The sequence below is a fragment of the Loxodonta africana genome, chromosome 3 (genome assembly GCF_030014295.1).
Source record: "Loxodonta africana isolate mLoxAfr1 chromosome 3, mLoxAfr1.hap2, whole genome shotgun sequence".
Taxonomy (NCBI): Eukaryota; Metazoa; Chordata; class Mammalia; order Proboscidea; family Elephantidae; genus Loxodonta; species Loxodonta africana.
This window is the reverse complement of record NC_087344.1, coordinates 106,283,259-106,303,099: the sequence shown is the minus strand read 5'-3', so window position 1 is coordinate 106,303,099 and position 19,841 is coordinate 106,283,259. Positions and strand designations below refer to the sequence as shown.

Genomic DNA, 19,841 nt, shown 5'->3' with positions numbered 1-19,841 from the left:
AGGGGAACATGGTAAGACCAGTGAATTCCATGAGCATGAGCCCACTGCCACACTTCATTTGATGTGAAGTGAGTCCCTTGATTTAAGGCAATGCTGTGTGGGATACAATGACAGTGGATAAGACATTTTCTGTAAGTTCATGGATGGTAGTATGGGCAGAAGCGTTTCATGCAAGGAAGGCAAATCTGTACCCAGAGTAAGTGTGTATCCCAATAAGAACAAAATGTTGTCCTTTCTATGGTGGAAGCAGTCTATATAATCAAACTGCCACCAGGTTGCTGGCTGATCAGCTAAAGGAATGGTACCATATTAGGGACTGTGTTGGTCTCTGCTGCAGTTTGAGCACTCAGCAGTGGCTGTAGCTAAGTCAGCCTTGGTGAGCATTCACATGAGACGCAAACCCCCATCCCTGCCACCATGGCCACTTTGTTCATGAATGCAGTTGTGGGGAAAGAGAATTTCCACAGAATGCATCATTGTATCCACTTGACTGTTAAAATCCTCCTCTGTTGAGTTCACTCCTTGGTGAGCATTCACATGAGACGCAAATATCTTTACTTCTTTGGCCCGTTCAGAGAGGACTATCCACATACCTCTTCCCCATATCTTCTTGTCACCAATTTTCCAACTATGTTCCTTCCAAGTCCCTGGCCATCCAACCAAGCCATTGGCACCAGCCCATATAATCGTATATCTGGCCATTTCCCCTTCTAAGCAAAGTAAACAACCAGGTACACTCCTAGAAACTCTGCCCACTGGGAGGATATCCCTTCACAACTCTCCTTCAGGGAGGTCTCAGCAAGGGGTTGTAGTGTTGCTACTGTCCAGTTTAGAGAGGTGCCTGCATATTGCGCAGAACCATGTGTAAACCAGGCGTGAGTTTTCTCTTCCTCAGTCAACTGATCACAGGGAACACCCCATGAGGCCATAAATGAAGGCTAGGAGAGGGCAGGTCATATGACAGGAGTGGAGACCATGGGCACTTGTGCCACTTTCTCATGCAACTTACTTGTGCTTTATGGTCCTACCCAAGGCCAATCGCATATGTACCACTTCCATTTAATGATGGAGTGCTGCTGTGCCTATCTAACTTCACGGCTGTGTGGGTCAGACAACACTCAGCTCATGATGAGTGGCTCAGGTCGCATGGTGGCTTGGTGACCCATGGTTAAGCATTCAATCTTTACTAAAGCCTAGTAACAAGCCATCAGCTGTTTTTCAAAATGAGAGTAGTTATCTGCAGAGGATGGCAGGGCTTTGCTCCAAAATCCAAAGTGTCAGCATTATAATTCACCCATAGGGACCTGCTAAAGACTCCAAATAGTATCTCTATTTGCCACTGACACTTTAAGCACCGTTGGATCAGCCAAGTCACATGGCCGAAGTGGCAGAGTGGATTGCATGGCACCCTGAACTTGTTGCAGAGCCCTCTCTTGGTCTGGGCCCCACTCAAAACTAGCAGCTTTTTGAGTTACTTGATAGGCTGAATTAACACACCCAAATGAGGGATGTGTTAAGTCCAAAATCCAAAGAGGCCCACCAGGCATTGTGCCCCCTTTTAAGTTGTGGGAGGGACCAGATGCAATAACTTAACCCTCACTTTAGAAGGAATATATTGACATGCCCCACAGCACTGGGCACCTAGAAATTTCACTGAGGCGGAAGGTGCCTACATTTTTATCAGATTAATTTTCCACCCTCTAGCACACGAATGTTTTATAAGTAAGTCCAGAGTCATTGACACTTCTTCCTTACTAGGACCAATTAGCATAATGTCCTCAATGAAATGGGCCAGTGTGACATCTTGGGGAAAGGAAAGGTGATTAAGGTCCCTGTAGACTAAGTTATGACATAGAACTGGAGTGTCGCTATACCTCTGAGGTAGACAGTGAAGGTGTATTGCTGGCCTTACCAGCTGAAGGCTGGTATGGAGAAAAAGCCATTAGCCAGATCAAGAGCTGCATGCCAGGTACCCGGAGATATATTAACATGCTCAAGCAATAAAACCACATCTGGGAACAGCAGCTACAATTGTAGTCACCATCTGGTTAAATTTTCAATAATCCACTGTTATTCTCCAAGATCTGTCTGTGTTTTGCAGAGGCCAAATAGGCGAGTTGAATGGGGATGTGATGGGAATCAAGACCATTGCATCCTTCAAGTCTTTGATGGTGGCAGTAATCTCTGCAATCCCTCCAGGAATATGGTATTGTTTTTGCTTTACTATTTCCCTATGTTTCCTATGAGTGGTTTAAAGTCAGGAAAGGTGTGAGTCAGGGTTGTATCCTTTCACCATATCTATTTAATCTGTATGCTGAGCAAATAATCCAAAAAGCTGGACTATATGAAGAAGAAAACGGCATCAGGATTGGAGGAAGGCTCATTAACAACCTGTGTTATGCAGATGAGACAACCTTGCTTGCGGAAAGTGAAGAGGACTTGAAGCACTTACTCATGAAGATCAAAGACCACGGCCTTCAGTAGGGATTACACCTCAACATAAAAAAAAACAAAAATCCTCACAACTGGACCAAGAAGCAACATCACGATAAACAAAGATTGAAGTTGTCAAGGGTTTCATTTTACTTGGATCCTTATTCAACACCCATGGAAGCAGCAGTCAAGAAATCAAAAGACGCACTGCATTGGGAAAATGTGCTGCAAAGGACCTCTTTAAAGCGCTGAAAAGCAAAGATGTCACCTTGAGGACTAAGGTGCCCCTGACCCAAGCCATAGTATTTTCAATTGCATCATATGCATGTGAAAGCTAGACAATGAATAAGGATGACCGAAGAATTGATGCCTTTGAATTGTGGTGTTGGCAAAGAATTTTGAATATACCATGTACTGCCGAAAGAACGAATGAATCCGTCTTGGAAGAAGTACAACCAGAATGCTGTTTAGAAGCGAGGATGGCAAGACTGTGTCTTGGGGGGCTGATGAATCCAAGATCAGCAGGTCAGATCATGGGCTGCAGAGGCTGTGAATCCAAGATTGGTAGGTAAAATGGCAGGCTGCTGGCTTACAGGCTGTGGAAGCCAGCGTATTCTAAGGTCAGCAGGAAATATGGCAGACCACGGGCTTAAGTCCCAAGAATTGGACAGCAGATAATGATGAGGCAGATGCATGATCCAGAGCAAAAAAAAAGCCAGTGAGTTTTGTCAGAACATCTATATGTATTGGATGCAGGCCACACCCTCAAGGAAACCTCCCTTACAACTGATTATCAGATCATATCATGGATGTAATTACATCATCATGTAACTGCCAAACCACTGAGAATCAGGGCCCAGCCAAGTAGACACACAACCTTAACCATCACAAGCCCAAACCCTGCATAAAACAATCACTAGCAAATAATTAAGTAGCAAATAAATGTAGTTTTCCAACAAAGTCCTCCAATGCTATTAAACTCTCTCTTAGACTGCCAAGGTTCAGACTAAAAATGCTCAAAAAGATTAGGAATGCATGAAACAATATCAGATCACCCATATTTAAAAGGCCATTATCTCCATTTTACAGATGAGGAAACAAGTCCAGGAAAGCCTTAACTCTGCTTTTTCCACATACGACTCCTGCTCTTCATGTAAGGAAAGTCTTCAAAAAATTAAAACCAGTTATGTTAAGTTGACTCCGACTCATGGCGACCCCATGTGTTAGAGGAGAACTGTGCTCCATAAGGTTTGCAATGACTGATTTTTCAGAAGTAGATCACCAGGCTTTTCTTCTGTGGTGCTTCTCAGTGGTCTCAAACTTCTACACTTTCAGTCAGCAGCCGAGTGTATTAGCCATTTTCACCACCCAGGGACTCCCAGATCTAGAAACACAGGTGTCCAAGAAGTACACACTTTCCTGAAAACAATAACTATAATAAATACAGCTTTTTTCAAACTTGAAAAAATTATTATGTAAAAGAGCAACATGACCCACACCACAATCAGCAGTATTATTTATCAGGATTGAGAAAGATGAATGAAATCTATGAGTTACAAGTGATGGAGAATGTCCTGAGTACTGCTAAAACGAGGCTTATCCATGGTGATAAATCATACTGGAATATCAACACAGGACAATTCTCACTCCTAAATCTCCCAAAATGTTTCTAATTAAACCCTATTGGTTTTTGATCCATGTTTTATCTCAGATCTTCAAAGAAATTTTTAGCAGCCCTAGGTGGACGGTAGCTTCTAAGAAAACTACAAGGTATAGATAATATATTTAGCCATAAACATATAATTATGGCTAAAAATGTACTGTTTGTGAATTTTGTATTTTGTGGACTTAAGCTCTTAATAGAAAGTAAAAGTTTATCTCTTAGAGTAAAAAATTATCCAAAGCTCAACAATTTCATCTGAAATATTGATTATGAATCACCCTCAAACAGTGTCAGGGCATACGTCAATCTGTTATTTTTATGTTATAAATTTGTCAAGGAAAAAGCAGCCCAGTAGTCAAAAATCAATGTTTATGATTTTTTGCACATGCTCTTAAAACTTAAGCTCCAAAGGAAAGGTGGTCTGTATATATCCATATTTGTTCCTATTTTCCCCTGAATTATATAACAGTTGGTTTCACAAAGTAGAGTGCCAAAGTCCTTGCATGGACCACAAGGCCCTTTATGATTTCCTCCTTCTCCTCCTCCTTGCCCTCCTCCTCCTGTCTCTGACTTCATTCACTACCACTCTCCCTCACTCACTCCCCTCAGCCACACTGGCTTCCTGTTGTTCCTCAAGCTTAGGACCTCTCCACTGCTGTTCTCTCTGCTGAGAATCCTCTACCACAGATAGATATCTATATCGCCATCTCCTTCAAATCCTTTCTCAAATGTTACCCTCTCAATTTAGCCTACCCCAACCTCTATTTAATATTACAGCCCACCATCCCCCACCAGCACTCCCAAACTCCTCTTATCTTGTTTTAGAATCCCAATGTACTTTGATGTATCCCAAGCAAGTAGAACAGGTCACTGCATCTAGTAGGTGCTCAATAAATACTTAATGAATGAATGAAAAAAGGATTTGACACACTTAACAATAAAATGCATACACTGCATTAAACAAATATATTGAGTAATAAAAAATAGGATGAATTAAAATCAGAAACCAGAGAAGGTCTGAAAGTGAATAAAATGTTAATTATGAATTCAGATTTCTGTAACAGGACTTTCTGTAGCCATGTAGTCATATATATATATACACGCACGTGTGTGTGTGTGTGTGTGTGTGTGTGTGTGTAGGTAGACAGATAGTAGATAGACAGGTAGGCGAATAGAAAGATAGATCTAATATACATAAATTTTGGAAGAGAACCTTTTTCTAACACTAAATTCTGGGAGGAACTTATGCTTTTCAATATACAAAAATACATGAATCCATATGTCTTAGTTATCTAGTGCTGCTATAACAGAAACACCACAAGTGAATGACTTTAACAAACAAATTTATTTTCTCATATGTAGCTTGGCATCAATCTTCCCTCATCTCTGCTTGCTTGCTTGTCCTAATCTGTTCTTTTTATATTTTGTAAACGGTTGACTCAAAACATACCCTACACTAATCTTGTATCATTAACATAACAAAGAAAACCCATTCCCAAATGGGATTATAACCACAGGAATACGGGTTAGGATTTACAACACACATTTTGGGGGGACACAGTTCAATCTATAACACCATATATAAAAGATATTGAGTATTGTGAAATGATTTTTCTAAAAGTACTTCATAGAAGATGCAGGAATGGTGTTCATATGGTCATCTCCTATTCTGATCTTCAATTAGAGCCAGTGGTATATCGTATTTGAATAATAATGAATTACAACTCCTTCTGCTCATGTGAGTTTGGTATGCAGAAGGCAATTTCTGTGGGAGTCAAAGGGATCTCACTTGTACTTTAGATGCTTCTCAACATTTCAGTTTATTTACTGAAATATACTTACTTCTTTTACCTTGGTTGTAGAATTTTCTGAATATTTCACTTGATATTTAAGTTGAAATGGCACTGATGTTGTGCTGGACCAAGAAATATTTAAATTACCATTGTCTGTGATTTCCATATGCAAACCTAATGGTGGATCAGGCTTCACTTAAGGAAAAAAAAAGGATGTTTTTAAGTCAAACAACTTTCATGATAAATGAAGTCACAATTAATTTTCAGCATAGTCTCTCCTTTCAACTCAGTAAAAGGTGACTTTACTCTAGGTCTAATTATAAAGCCTAAATCAACCAATAATATCATATCTTCTCCCACTTGTGCCTTATCATAGCAATCCATTCATCTTCATTTGCTTTCCCCAAATGGTAAAAACTATAAATCAGTAAATGAGATTATATGAATTCCTATGGTTAAAAAAAAAACTGCTTAAATTTATATAATGCAGTGTTTCCGAAACTTATTTGAAGCCTGCTCTTCTTCCTGCTCTACTTGTTTTAGTAACAAGAAAAAAAGTTTTTTTGCAGACCGCTTTTTGAGAAGTGCATACGGCTATCCAAAATCCAACAGATTTATTCCTTTTGAACTATAACAATTCAGACCTACTCGAATAACCCACAGCATGAACATCTCCCATGCAATAAACAGCATTCGTGGGCTCTGGCTTGTCACCAGAAATGGGGATGAAGTTTCTTGGCCTAATAGAGAGTTAACTTCAGAAATGATTTCTGAGTTCAAATATGTGTGTGTTCATGTATTTATATGTATTTGTGTGTGTAAGTATGTATCTATATACATATACCTACCCATTGCTATGGAGTAATTCCGACTCATAGCTACCCTATAGGGCAGAGCAGAACTGCCCCATAGGGTTTCCAAGGATCAGCTGGTGAATTCAAACTGCCAACCTTTTGGTTAGCAGCCAAGCTCTTATATATATATGGAGCCCCATTAGGGTTCCATATATATATAATAGCTATGTACTTATACACACAGATACTATATATGTATAAAACTATATACATATATAGTTTTAAACATACAAGAAGGCCTTTAAAATATTTGTAGAAAAAATTAACAATTTACAAAAGATGATTCATTAAATAAATTACAGGTTCATCCCTCTGATGAAATCTATATAGCCATTAAAAATTATACTGCAGAACAGTGAAAATGTTTAATATTGTAAAGTTTAAAAAAGTTTATCAAACAACTTCTATACTAGGATTCCTGGGTTTTTTTAATTAACAGATAAAAAGGATATGTATAAACATGTATTAAAATAGAAAGAATGCCAAAATGTTCATAGGCATTAGTGACAAATGATAGGAAAGAGAAGACACATTTTTTCTTTGTATTTTTCCATATTTGCAAGGGTTTTACAATTAATAGGAATTTTTTTTTATAATCATTACTTTCAAACATTTACTAATTTTTTTATTTTCAAGAAATAAAATGGAATATAAATATCTTTCACATTCTATATTTTCAGGAATTAAGACATAGTTGCCCCTTCTCCTTGAGTCAAAATTAATGAGGTTCTATTTTATGTGATATATTACAAATATTAATTACTTTAAAGCACAGACAGCTAAACTAAAGTCTGGAAACAATAGGTACAATCACTGTATTCCCATGACCAGAAACAAAACAAAGACACCAAACAAAGTAAAATAATAAAATTATAAGCTATTATACATTTATCTGCATACAAACATGCCTTAATATTAGAAATCTACAAATAAATATTTCCTCAGACCCTCTATGCGCCCAGTCCTAGATATACCCCATCTAATAGTGCTTCTTTTCAGAGTACTATTCCTCAGAAGAGTTGGCAGTACTCACACTCTCCACCTTGCATCTCATTCCATACTCAGCCTACTCTGATCAGGTCTTCCTCCTCCTTAGCCCACAGAAATTGCTCTTATCAAGGTCACTACGCCTTTGCCAAATCCAGTGTCAGCCATCTGATTCATTTTTCTCCACACCTCAGTAGCATTCCACACAGCTGCATACGCCGTCCTTCTTGAGATACTTTTCTCACTTGGGTTCCAGGACACCACACTCCTTTTACTCCTTCTTTCTCATTCTTCATCCCTCAGTCTTCCTCTTCCTGAACTCTAAGCAGGTGATCTCAATCCCATAAATGTTTATATGCTCAAAACTCCCAAATATGTATCTCTCCTGAACTCTAGACTCATAAATACAACTACCTACTCAATATCTCTTGGGTTTCTAAAAGGCATCTCAAACTCTGTGTATCACCTTAATGTGAATTAGTGTATCCAAAAATTTAACATACTGGGAAACCCTAGTGGCTTAGTGGTTAAGAGCTACAGCTGCTAACCAAAAGGTTGGCAGTTCATATCCACCAGGTGTTCCTTAGAAACTCTATGGGGCAGTCCTATAGGGTTACTATGAGTTGGAATCAACTCGATGGCAACTGGTTTGGTTGTTTTTTTGTTTTGTTTTTTTCTTTATACATAACCAAACTAATATATTAACTACTTTAACATTTCTCTATATTATCCATATTTGTAATTATATATTCAAGTTGATCAAAATAAATTTTGGGAATCTTTGCACTAGGAAAAGAGTATTGGGATATTATCTATGTCTTTCTTATAATCAGGTTTATACAATAAATTACTTACTTTTTGTAATCGTCTTACTGTTTTTCTCTGCCCACTCTTGTTTGTCCCTGCTCTATAAGACAGGAACTTTGTCACATTCACCTGATTCCTTAACTCCTAGAAGAACACCTGATATACATGAGTCCCTCAGAAATATTTATTGAAGGAATAAGTCCAGTTTAAAAAAAATTAAAAAGGTTCTGGTTCTTTTCAGATATATTTATCTAGATGTAAAAAATGATTACCAAACAATACAGTTATATTGATTAGACAGATCCAGGGTTTAAAGAAATCAAATTGTTTTCAAAAAAGAGTTTAAGTTACTGTTGCAAAGATATGGATGCTACTGTTCAATTGCTCTGGAAGCTGGTCGTAGTACTCCCTAGAACTAAAGTTACCATCACACAGCATTGGCCAAAGTAAGTAAGCTATTGTAAATTTTTGTAAGCAATTTTAACCTGTTTGTATGGCTGATGTTTATATCTATTATCTTTTAATGTATCACTTACCGATATTTATAGGCTGAACTGACATTAGAGGTGACTGAAAAGTCACTCCACCAGATGTGATATCCAAAAACATAAGAAAAGTATAGTTGAGTTTGGATATTGGCACAGGCACGTGACATTCACAACATTCATGAACACTGCAGTTGCACTGAACAATCTTAAAACTGTCTTTCTGGGGGAGTAGAGATAAATCTTCTAATACTTCAGACCTATAGTAAGAAAATATGAGCAAAAAGTTAACATAGATGGGGAACTACTGTATAAGTTTAAAAAGAAGGACACTAGAACCAAATTAAGATAAAAAAAATTTTTTTTTTTTTTACTCTGAACTCTCAGCTTAAGGAACATAAATGTGGGAAAAAAAAAGACATATTACATACAGAGAAACAAATATAAGGATGACAGCAAGTTATTTGTCAGAAATAATATAAGCAAGAAGACAGTGAACCAACAGTGAAGTGTGGAAAGGAAAAAAAAAATTCCATACTTAGCAAAAATATCTTTCAAAATTAAGGTGAAATAAAGATGTTTTTCAGACATGCAAAAACTGAAAGAATTAATCACCATTAGACCCACACAATAAAAAAGTAAAGGAAGTCCCTCAAGATAAAGGAAAATGGTAGCAGGTAGAAATCTAGTTCTACAGAAAGAAGTGAAGGGCACCAAAAATGGTAACTAGAAGAGTAAATATTTATTGGCTGTTTGAGGCAAAAAAAAAAAAAAAAATAGCCATATACTGTGGGGTTTATAACATGTATAAAGAAGTAAAATGCATGAAAACAACAGCACGAAGATCAGGAGGAAAGAAATATAAGTTTAGAGTTGTAATATTCTTACACAATATGTAAAGTAGTATAATATCACTTAGAGGTATACTGTGATAAGTTAAAGACATATACAATGAATCCTAAAGCAAACACTAAAATAATCAAACAAGAAGTTATAGCTAATAAATTAACAAAGAAGATTAAATGAAATCATAAAAACAGTCAATCCAAAAGAAGACAGAAAGAGAGAAAAGGGAAGAAATGGGACAATGAGAAAAGAAAGACAGTAGATTTAAATCTAAAAGAAAGAAAAAAAAATTTTTTTTCATACTAATAATCCCACTAAATACAAATGGTCTAGACATCCCATTTAAAAGATAAATTATATCATATTCAATAAAAAATAAGATCCAATTATACATTGCCTATAAAAAAAATCTGTTTTAACTATAAAGACACAAATAAATTTGTTAAATGGATTAAAAAAAAAAAGATAACCAATATGACATTAGTCAAAGAAAACTGGAGTGCCTATATTAGTATCAGATAAAGTAGATTTCAGAGCAAAGAATATTACCAAAGATAAAGAAAGTCATTTCATAATGATAAAGGGATCAAATCATCAAGAGGACGTAACAACTCAAAACAATTATGCACCTAATAAGTGAGTTTCAAAATTCGTAAAACAAAGATCAACAGAATTGCAAGGAGAAATAGACTAATTCACAATTACAGCTGGAGATTTCCGTATCTTTTGATAACTGATAGAACAAGTAGAAGAAAATCAGTAATCATAAAGAAGATATATGGGATGTTGTTGATGTAATACAGGGAATTTATAACACTAAATCCACCACTCATCTGTCAGTTTGTACTATTGTGGTGTTCTGTGTTTTGCTGCGATGCTGGAAGCTATGCCACCAATATTTCAAACGCCAGCAGGGTTACCCATGGTGGGACAGGTTTCAGCGGAGCTTCCAGACTAAGACAGACTGGGAAGAAGGACCTGGCAATCCGCTTCTAAAAAAAGTGGCCAGTGAAAACTTTATGAATAACAGTGAAACACTGTCTGATATAGTGCCAAAAGATGAGTGCCTCAGGTTGGATGGTGCTCAAAATACACTGGAAGAACTGCCTCCTCAAAGTAGAGTTGACCTTAATCATGTGGATAAAGTCAAGCTTCTGAGCCTTCATTTGCCGATGTGGCACAACTCAAAATAAGAAGAAACAGCAGCAAGCATCCATTGATAATTGGAACTTGGAATGTACAAAGTATGAACTAGGAAAATTGAAACCATCAAAAATGAAATGGAATGCATAAACAACAATATCCCAGGCATTAGTGAGCTGATATAGACCGGTATCGGCCATTCTGAATTGGACAGTCATATGGTCTGGACAGTCATATACCAGGAATGACAAGTTGAAGAGGAATGGCTTTCCATTCATTGTCAAAAAAGAACATTTCAAGATCAATACTGAAGTATAGTGCTTTCAGTAATAGGATAATACCCATATGCCTGCAAGGAAGACCGGTTAAGACTATTATTATTCAAATTTATGCACCGACCTCTAATGCCAAAGATGGAGAAACTGAAGACTTTTACCAGCTTCTTCAGTCTGAAATTGATCAAACATGCAATCAAGATGCATTGATAATTACTGGTGATTGGAATGCAATAGTTGGAAATAAAGAAGAAGGGTAAGTAGTTGGAAAATATGGCCTTGGTGATAGAAATGATGCCTGAACTCGCATGACAGAATTTTGCAAGACCAACAACTGTTCACTGGAAATACCTTTTTCAACAACATAAATGGTGCCTATACATGGAAACCTCATCTGATAAAATTCACAGGAATCAAATCAACTACATCTGTGGAAAGAGATGGTGGAGAAGCTCAATTTCATCAGTCAGAACAAGGCCAGGGGCCGGCTGCAGAACAGACTGTCAATTGCTCATATGCAAATTCAAGTTGAAGCTGAAGAAAATTAGAACAAGTCCACAAGAACTGAAGTACGAACTTGAGTATATCCCACCCAAATTTAGAGACCACCTCAAGAATACCTTCAATACACTGAACGCCAATGACCAAAGACCAGACCAGTTGTAAGGTGATATCAAGGAAATTATACATGATGGAAGCAAAAGGTCATTAAAATGACAGGAAAGAAGCAATTAGTCAACAGGACTAATAGCCTACAGGAACCACAGCCTCCTCTAGCTTGAGACAAGAACTACATGATGCCCAGCTACCACTATCAACCACTCTGACAGGGATACAATAGAAGGTCACAGTGAGAATGGAAGAAAAATGTAGAACAAAACTCAAATTCATAAAAAAGACCAGAGGAACCCACAAGACTATTGCCCTAAGGCATCCTTTTAAACTGGAACTGAAGCCACTCCCCAGGTCACCTTTCAGCTAAGTAACAGACTGGCCTATAAGATAAACAATAACAGGTGTGAGGAATGTGTTCCTTAGAACATACAACTGTACAAGATAAAACAGGTAAGATTTCCCCAAAACAAAGGTGAGAAGGCAAGGAGGCGCAGGAAAACTGGAGTAATAGAAACAGGGAAGGCAGAGTGAAAATGGGGAGAGTGCTGACACAATGTGTGAATAGCAACCAATGTCATGCATGGAACAATTTGTGTATGAATTGTTGAATACGAAACTAATTTGCTGTGTAAACTTTCACCTAAAACACAATTAAATATTCGAAAAAAAGAAAAGATCAAAATGGATGACAGAAGAGACTCTACAGTTTGCTACTGAATGTAGTGTAGCTAAAGTGAATGGAAGAAATGATGAAGTAAAAGAGCTGAATGGAAAATTTCAAAGGGCAGTTCGAGAAGATAGAGTATTATAATGAAATATGCAAAGACCAGAAGTTAGAAAACCAAAAGGGAAGAACATGCTTGGGCTTTCTCAAGCCGAAGTAACTGAAGAAAAATTCAACCCTTGAGTTGCAATATTGAAGGATTCTATAGGCAAAATACTGAATGTTGTGGGAACACAGAGTCACTGTACCAAAATAAATTGGTCGATGTTCAACCATTTCAGGAGGTAGCATATGATCAAAAACTTGTAGTATTAAAGGAAGAAGTCCAAGCTCCACTGAAGGCATTGGCAAAAACAAAGCTCCAGTAATTGACAGAATACCAATTGCAATGTTTCAACAAACAGGTAAAATGCTGGAAGCACTCGCTTATCTGTGCCAAGAAATCTGGAAGATAGCTACTGGGCCCACCTACTGGCAGAGATCCACACTTGTGCCCATTCCAAAGAAAGGTGATACAACAGAATACAGAAATTATCAAACAACATCATTAACACCAGACAGAAGTAAAATTATGCTGAAGATAATTCAAACACGGTAGCAGCAGTACATTGATAGGGAATTGCCAGATTCAAGCGGGATTCAGAAGAGGACATGGAATGAAGGATATCATCACTGATGTTAGATGGATCTTGGCTGAAAGCAGAGGATACCAGAAAGATGTTTACCTGTGTTCTATTTACTATGCAAAGGCATTCATTCGACTGTGTGGATCATAACAACATTGCAAAGAATGGGAATTCCAGAACACTTAACTGTGCCTGAGCAGAACCTGTACATAGACCAAGAGGCAGTCATTGGAACAGAACAAGGGGATACTGAGTGGTTTAAAATCAGGAAGATGTGTGTCAGGGTTGGATCCTTTCACCACAGTTATTCAACCTGTATGCTGAGCAAATAATCCCAGAAGCTGGACCATATGAAAAAGAATGTGGCATCAGAATTAGTCAGACTCATGAACAACCTGCAATATGCTCAATCTTGCTTGCTGAAAGCAAAGGGGACTTGAAGCACTTACTGATGAAGATCAAAGGCTATAGCTTTCAGTATGGGTTACACCTCAACATAAAGAAAACAAACATCCTCACAACTGGACCAACAAGCAACATCATGATAAATGGAGAAAAGAGTGAAGTTGTCAAGGGTTTTATTTTACTAGGATCCACAATCAACACCCATAGAAGAGGCAGCACTCAAGAAGGCAAATGATGTATTGCATTGGACAGATCTGCTGCAAAAGATCTCTTTAAAATATGAAAAAGCAAAGATGTCACTTTGAGGACTAAGGTGTGCCTGACCTAAGACATGGTATCTTCAATTGCCTCAAATGCATGTGAAAACTAGACAGTGAATAAGGAAGATGAAGGAAGATGGAGGAAGACTTGATGTATTTGAATTACTGTCTCGGCAAAGAATACTGAATATACCATGGAATTCCAGAAGCACGAACAAACCTGTCTTGGGGAGAAATACAGCCAGAATGTTCCTTAGAAGCAAGGATGGTGAGACTCCATCTCATGTGCTTTGGACACATTATCAGGAGGAAACTTCAGTGATGACTCCTAGACAGCATTTCAGGAAATAATAATTCTAATTCTATGTAAATTTTTCAAAAAAAAATTGAAGAGAAGAAAATATTTATCAACTTATTCTATAAAGGCAGCATTACCTTGATACCAAAAGCAGAAAAAACAAAATTATAAGGCAAGAAAACTATAAGACAATTTCTTTAATGAACACAGATGTGAAATTTAACAAAATTTAGGAAATCAAATTGTTTTAGTCATCCAATGCGTCTATAAGAAAAATACCACAAGTGATGGCTTTAACAAAGAGAAATTTATTTCCTCACAGTAAAGTAGGTTAAAAGTCAAAATTTGCCGATCACATATCTGATAAAGGACTAGCCCAGAACATAAAAAGAACTCTTAACACTTAATTAAAAAATTAAAAATCAGGCAAAAGATTTAAGCAGACACTTCCAATACAGAAGATATAAGAATGACAAATGAGTATAATAAAAGATGCTTAACATCATTAGTCATTTGAGAAATGCAAATTAAAATCACAATGAGATACCACTAATTCTAATTCTATGTAAATTTTTCAAAAAAAAATTGAAGAGAAGAAAATATTTATCAACTTATTCTATAAAGGCAGCATTACCTTGATACCAAAAGCAGAAAAAACAAAATTATAAGGCAAGAAAACTATAAGACAATTTCTTTAATGAACACAGATGTGAAATTTAACAAAATTTAGGAAATCAAATTGTTTTAGTCATCCAATGCGTCTATAAGAAAAATACCACAAGTGATGGCTTTAACAAAGAGAAATTTATTTCCTCACAGTAAAGTAGGTTAAAAGTCAAAATTCAGGGCATCAGCTCCAGGGTAAGGTCGGCCTTCTCATCAGTCTTCCCCTGGACTAGGAGCTTCTCCACACAGGGACCCAGGGTCCAAAGAACGCTCTCTGCTCCTGGCACTGCTTTCTTGGTGGTATGAGGTCCCCCTTCTCTGCTCACTTCCCTTTCCTTTTTACCTCTTGAGAGACAAAAGGTGATGCAGACCACACCCCAGTAAAATCCCCTTTAATGTTGGATCAGGGATATGACCTGGGTAAGGGTGTTACAATCCCACCCTAATCCTCTTTAACATAAAATTACAATCACAAAATGGAGGACAATCACACAATACCAGGAATCATGACCTAATCAAGTTGACACATAGTTTTGGGGGTCACAGTTCAAACCATGACACAAATCCAACAATATATAAAAAGGATAATAAATCATGACCAAGTGTGGTTACTCCCAAGATTTCAAGGTTGGTTTAACATTTAAAAATCCATCAATATAACTCACCATACTAACAAACTCTAAAGAATATGATGATCTCAATAGCTGCAGAAAACCATTTCACAAAATCTAACACTCATTCCTGATAAAATCTCAGCAAACTAGGAATAGCAAGAAATTTCTTCAACTTAGTAAAGACATCTGTGAAAAATATACAGCTAAATCTTACTTAATTGTGAAAAACTAAGTGCTTTACCTCTAGCATGAGCAAAAAAAAAAAAAAAGATAAGGATGTCACTTCACATCACTTTTATCCAACATTGTAAAGTAGGTTGCAGTCAGTGTGAAAAGGCAAGAAATAAAAAGGCATCCAGATTGGAAAAGAAGAAAACTATCTTTATTCACAGACAACATGATCATCTATGTAGAAAATCCAGTGGTATCTACAAGAGTCACTAGAACCAACTGGTGAGTTTAGTAAGGTTGAATGATATAACATCAATTTACAAAAATCAATTGTATTTCTCTATATTAGCAATAGACAACAGAAATTGAAATTATTCAAAAATACCATTAACAATAACATCAAAATTAAAGCTATTTGACAAAAAAATAAAAGATACTTGGAACCTGTTACTCAAAACCATAAGACATTGCTGATAGATATTAAAGAAGACCTAAATAAAATCAGAGATGTACTGTGTTCACAGATCTGAAGACTCAATATCATTAATATAATTCTCTTAATTCATTGCTAGATTCAATGCAATCTCAATGAAAATACTAGCAGGCTATGTTGTAGAAACTGACAAAATCTAAAATTCATATGGAAAAGCAAAGGAACTAGAATAAGCAAATCAAAGTTGAAAATGAAGAACATATTTTGAGGAATAACACAACCTGACTTCAAGGTTTACTATAAAGCTGCAATAATAAAGCCAGTGAGGTACTGGTATTAAGATAGAAAAATGTATTAATGGATCAGAACAAAGACAAGAAATAGACCAATACTTATAGGGCCAATTGATTTTTTTACAAATGTGCAAAAAAAGCAATTCTGTAGCAAAAAGATTATCTTTTCAATAAATTGTGCTGAAATATTGGGTTATCTCCATGGAAAAAAATGAACTTCTATCTATACTTCACAATAGTATCAAAAATTAACTCAAAGGAATTATAGATATAAATGTAAAACTTAAAAGTATAAAACTTCTAGTATAAGAAAATCTTTTTTGACCTTACGTTAGGCAAAATAATGTCTTAAATATAACACCAGAAGCGTGATGCAGAAAATAACAAATTGATACACTGGAAATTATCAAAATTAAAAACTTCTGCTCTTCAAAAGGCACTACGAAGATAACAGAAAGACAAGTCACAGACTGAGAGAAAATATTGCCGATCACATATCTGATAAAGGACTAGCCCAGAACATAAAAAGAACTCTTAACACTTAATTAAAAAATTAAAAATCAGGCAAAAGATTTAAGCAGACACTTCCAATACAGAAGATATAAGAATGACAAATGAGTATAATAAAAGATGCTTAACATCATTAGTCATTTGAGAAATGCAAATTAAAATCACAATGAGATACCACTCTCTACAAATTCAAATGGCTAAAATTAAAAAGACAACTATACCAAAAGTTGGCTCAGATATAAACACAGCATAATAAAAAAAACATGAACCCTAGTCTTCCCATATACACTCTACCAGGGCTAAGTGTTTTGAATTATGATAGAATTTCAAGTTTATCGAATTTATTTAGCTAATAGAATTTATTACTACTTACAAAAAAATCAATCAGGCAACAACATTTACAGAGTCTCTAATGTGTGCAAAGCAGTCTACTGGGTTCTGTACCTCGGATAACATTGTTATAGAAATCCTCCTAAATTAAAACTGAGACCCAAAATCAAGTACTTCTATTTGCTTATTATCCATAAAGTCATAGAGAAGTTAATCTTTGTGAGTCTCAGTTTCCATAACCAGTAAAACGCAGAAAATGCCTACACCTAGAAAATGCCTACACCATCTGTCTTTAAGGGTTGTTATGAAGATCATAGACAACAATTACCTAAAAGTACTTTAAAAAATGTTCAAGTGCTATGTACATGCAAGATACTGTTTTGAGGTGGAATGATGTGGCACTTTCACTTTTATCTAAATCTTTAAACAAAGCCAGTGAAATAATACACTTAAAACATCAAGCCAGGACTTGGATGTGTTCTTCAAATATTAAAATAAAAGCTTTTTACCAAAAGGGTATGATCTAATGGAATAAATTATAGTATTTTATGTCAGAAACATGTTTGCAAGGTAATAGGCTTTGACTGAAGAATTCTCAAATTTTAAAGCAAAAATAGAACTAAACACAAAACAAAACATATAATCAACAATAAAATTTTTAAAGGATAGGAAAATCTAGTGATGTTTGCCTTTGTTAAAATAAAGAGGAAAGTTAGAATCGCGTTACCTTACTTTAGATGGGCCTACCAGTGTCATCCTTTTTAAAATACAGTGGATATTTTTGAAAGAGGGTCAATTACCAATGAAATTAACTCTGTGATTTCTCTTCCACATTATTACTGTATGTTCTAATTAATCAATCCATTTTTATTTTGTTGATAATTTACTATACACAAAGAAAATCATATATATATCTGTAACAATGACTATAATTACACGATCTTTCATAATTTATTTAAAAAAAAAAAAAACAGGAAGGAGGTGCATCTCCCTTCAGAAATTCTCAAACCACCCCAACAGACAACCATCAAACTCTAAGAATTTAAGAAACTCTAAAAAATCAATCCAAAATTGATTTTCAAATATTATAAGCCAGGGGTCATACCAACTCTGATCTGCCACCTGTTTTTGAACAGCCTATGAGCTAAGAATGTTTTTTACATTTTCGGGTTTTTTTTAACAAAGACAATAATTAACAACACATGGAAATTATATAAAATTCAAAATTCAGGGTCCATAAACACCACCACACTCATTTATTTGAATATCAACTAAGGCCGCTTTTGTGCCAAAAAGGCAGAGTTGAATAGTTTCTACAGAGCTGGTATGGCTTTCAAAGCCTAAAATATCTGGTCCTTTAAAAAAAATTGCCAACCTCTTCTCTAGGCCAAAAAAACATTTGGTACTCCCTACTGGTGAGTGCTTGAAGAGTAAAAGACACAAAAACAGAGAAATTATATTTAATATATAAAATATACAATATATTGAATATATAAAATTTCATTATACAGCATTTTTCGAATTTATTGAAAATACACTTAGGTAGGTGTATTATCTACAAGCCTCAGGAACTAATATCACCTATTTTACAGGTAAAAAAACTGTGGCTCAGGGAGAACAGGAAGCATTGCATTATACCATGGATGTCTAATTGTCACAGGATAAATTTTACTCTTAGCACTGCCATTTTACTCTAGGAAATTTAAAAAGGCTAAGCGCCCACAATGAAAGAATATCTATAATCTGATTTATGATAATATTTCTATAAACTGGAATACTAGATGATTATATACTTACTTCAAATTATTTCTTTGAGGTAAAATAACAGATTTTCCTCATGTCTATGAGCGTAGTTTTTCCAAGCCTATGTGAAATCATAAGCGTGTGAAATCTGGAACCCACCAGCACTGTTGCATGCCAAAGTCAGCATAAGAACCTCTTTCACCTTTTAAAGGACTTTTAAAAGTTAAGTCTTTATAAACATCAAATGACACTCTAAAAATCTAATAATTTTAAAACATGAGTTTTAAAATGATGATCAAATTGTTTTTAATAAGAAGAAAATACCCTTGATTTAAAATAACCAAACCTTAAGAATTTCTGAAATTCTTAAAAGTATTTTACGCAATGACTGCCTGGCCAACACACACACACACCCCAATGCCACTGTTTATTTATTCCCTCTCCGTGTCAACACGTCTTGCTTGAAATTGGAAACAGTGAATAAACATCTGTCAAATCAATTTTATATCTGGTTTCTTTGCAGATTTTACTGTTTTGGTCATTTTTCTACTAAGCAGTTAGTTACTCATTAGTTAGTACTAAAATTTTGTTTTTATTGACCATACATGGTTTATAGAAAGCACAGTCTGTCCTCTGACTTTGGTCCAATTATTTGCTCCAAGAAAATGTCCCTATGAATATGTTAAAATTTCTCTAGGTAAAGATCCATGCTAAATTATTATAGGAATAAAAAATGGGTTCCACCCAAGTTCTTGATTACAATGTAAACTGAAAGCAAAGCATAGTGTACAGTGCAATAAAGATGAAATAAAAAATTTAGTATTAACTTTTTAAATCCTTTTATCAAGCCAAGTATTCAAAATCTCA

General features: G+C 35.7%; 1 protein-coding gene across 2 annotated transcripts in view; it reads right to left on the bottom strand.

Moving 5' to 3' along the window:
- The window catches only part of LEPR (leptin receptor), a 70,027-nt gene that overhangs the window by 34,320 nt on the left and 15,866 nt on the right, over nt 1–19,841 (bottom strand). For both annotated transcript variants that reach the window (XM_023549498.2, XM_023549499.2), the window contains exons 4-5: nt 9,074–9,282; nt 5,939–6,084 (exon numbers count right to left, since the gene is read on the bottom strand). In XM_023549498.2, the coding sequence (XP_023405266.1) occupies nt 5,939–6,084; nt 9,074–9,282 (355 nt within the window). The remainder of the gene's footprint in view (nt 1–5,938; nt 6,085–9,073; nt 9,283–19,841) is intronic.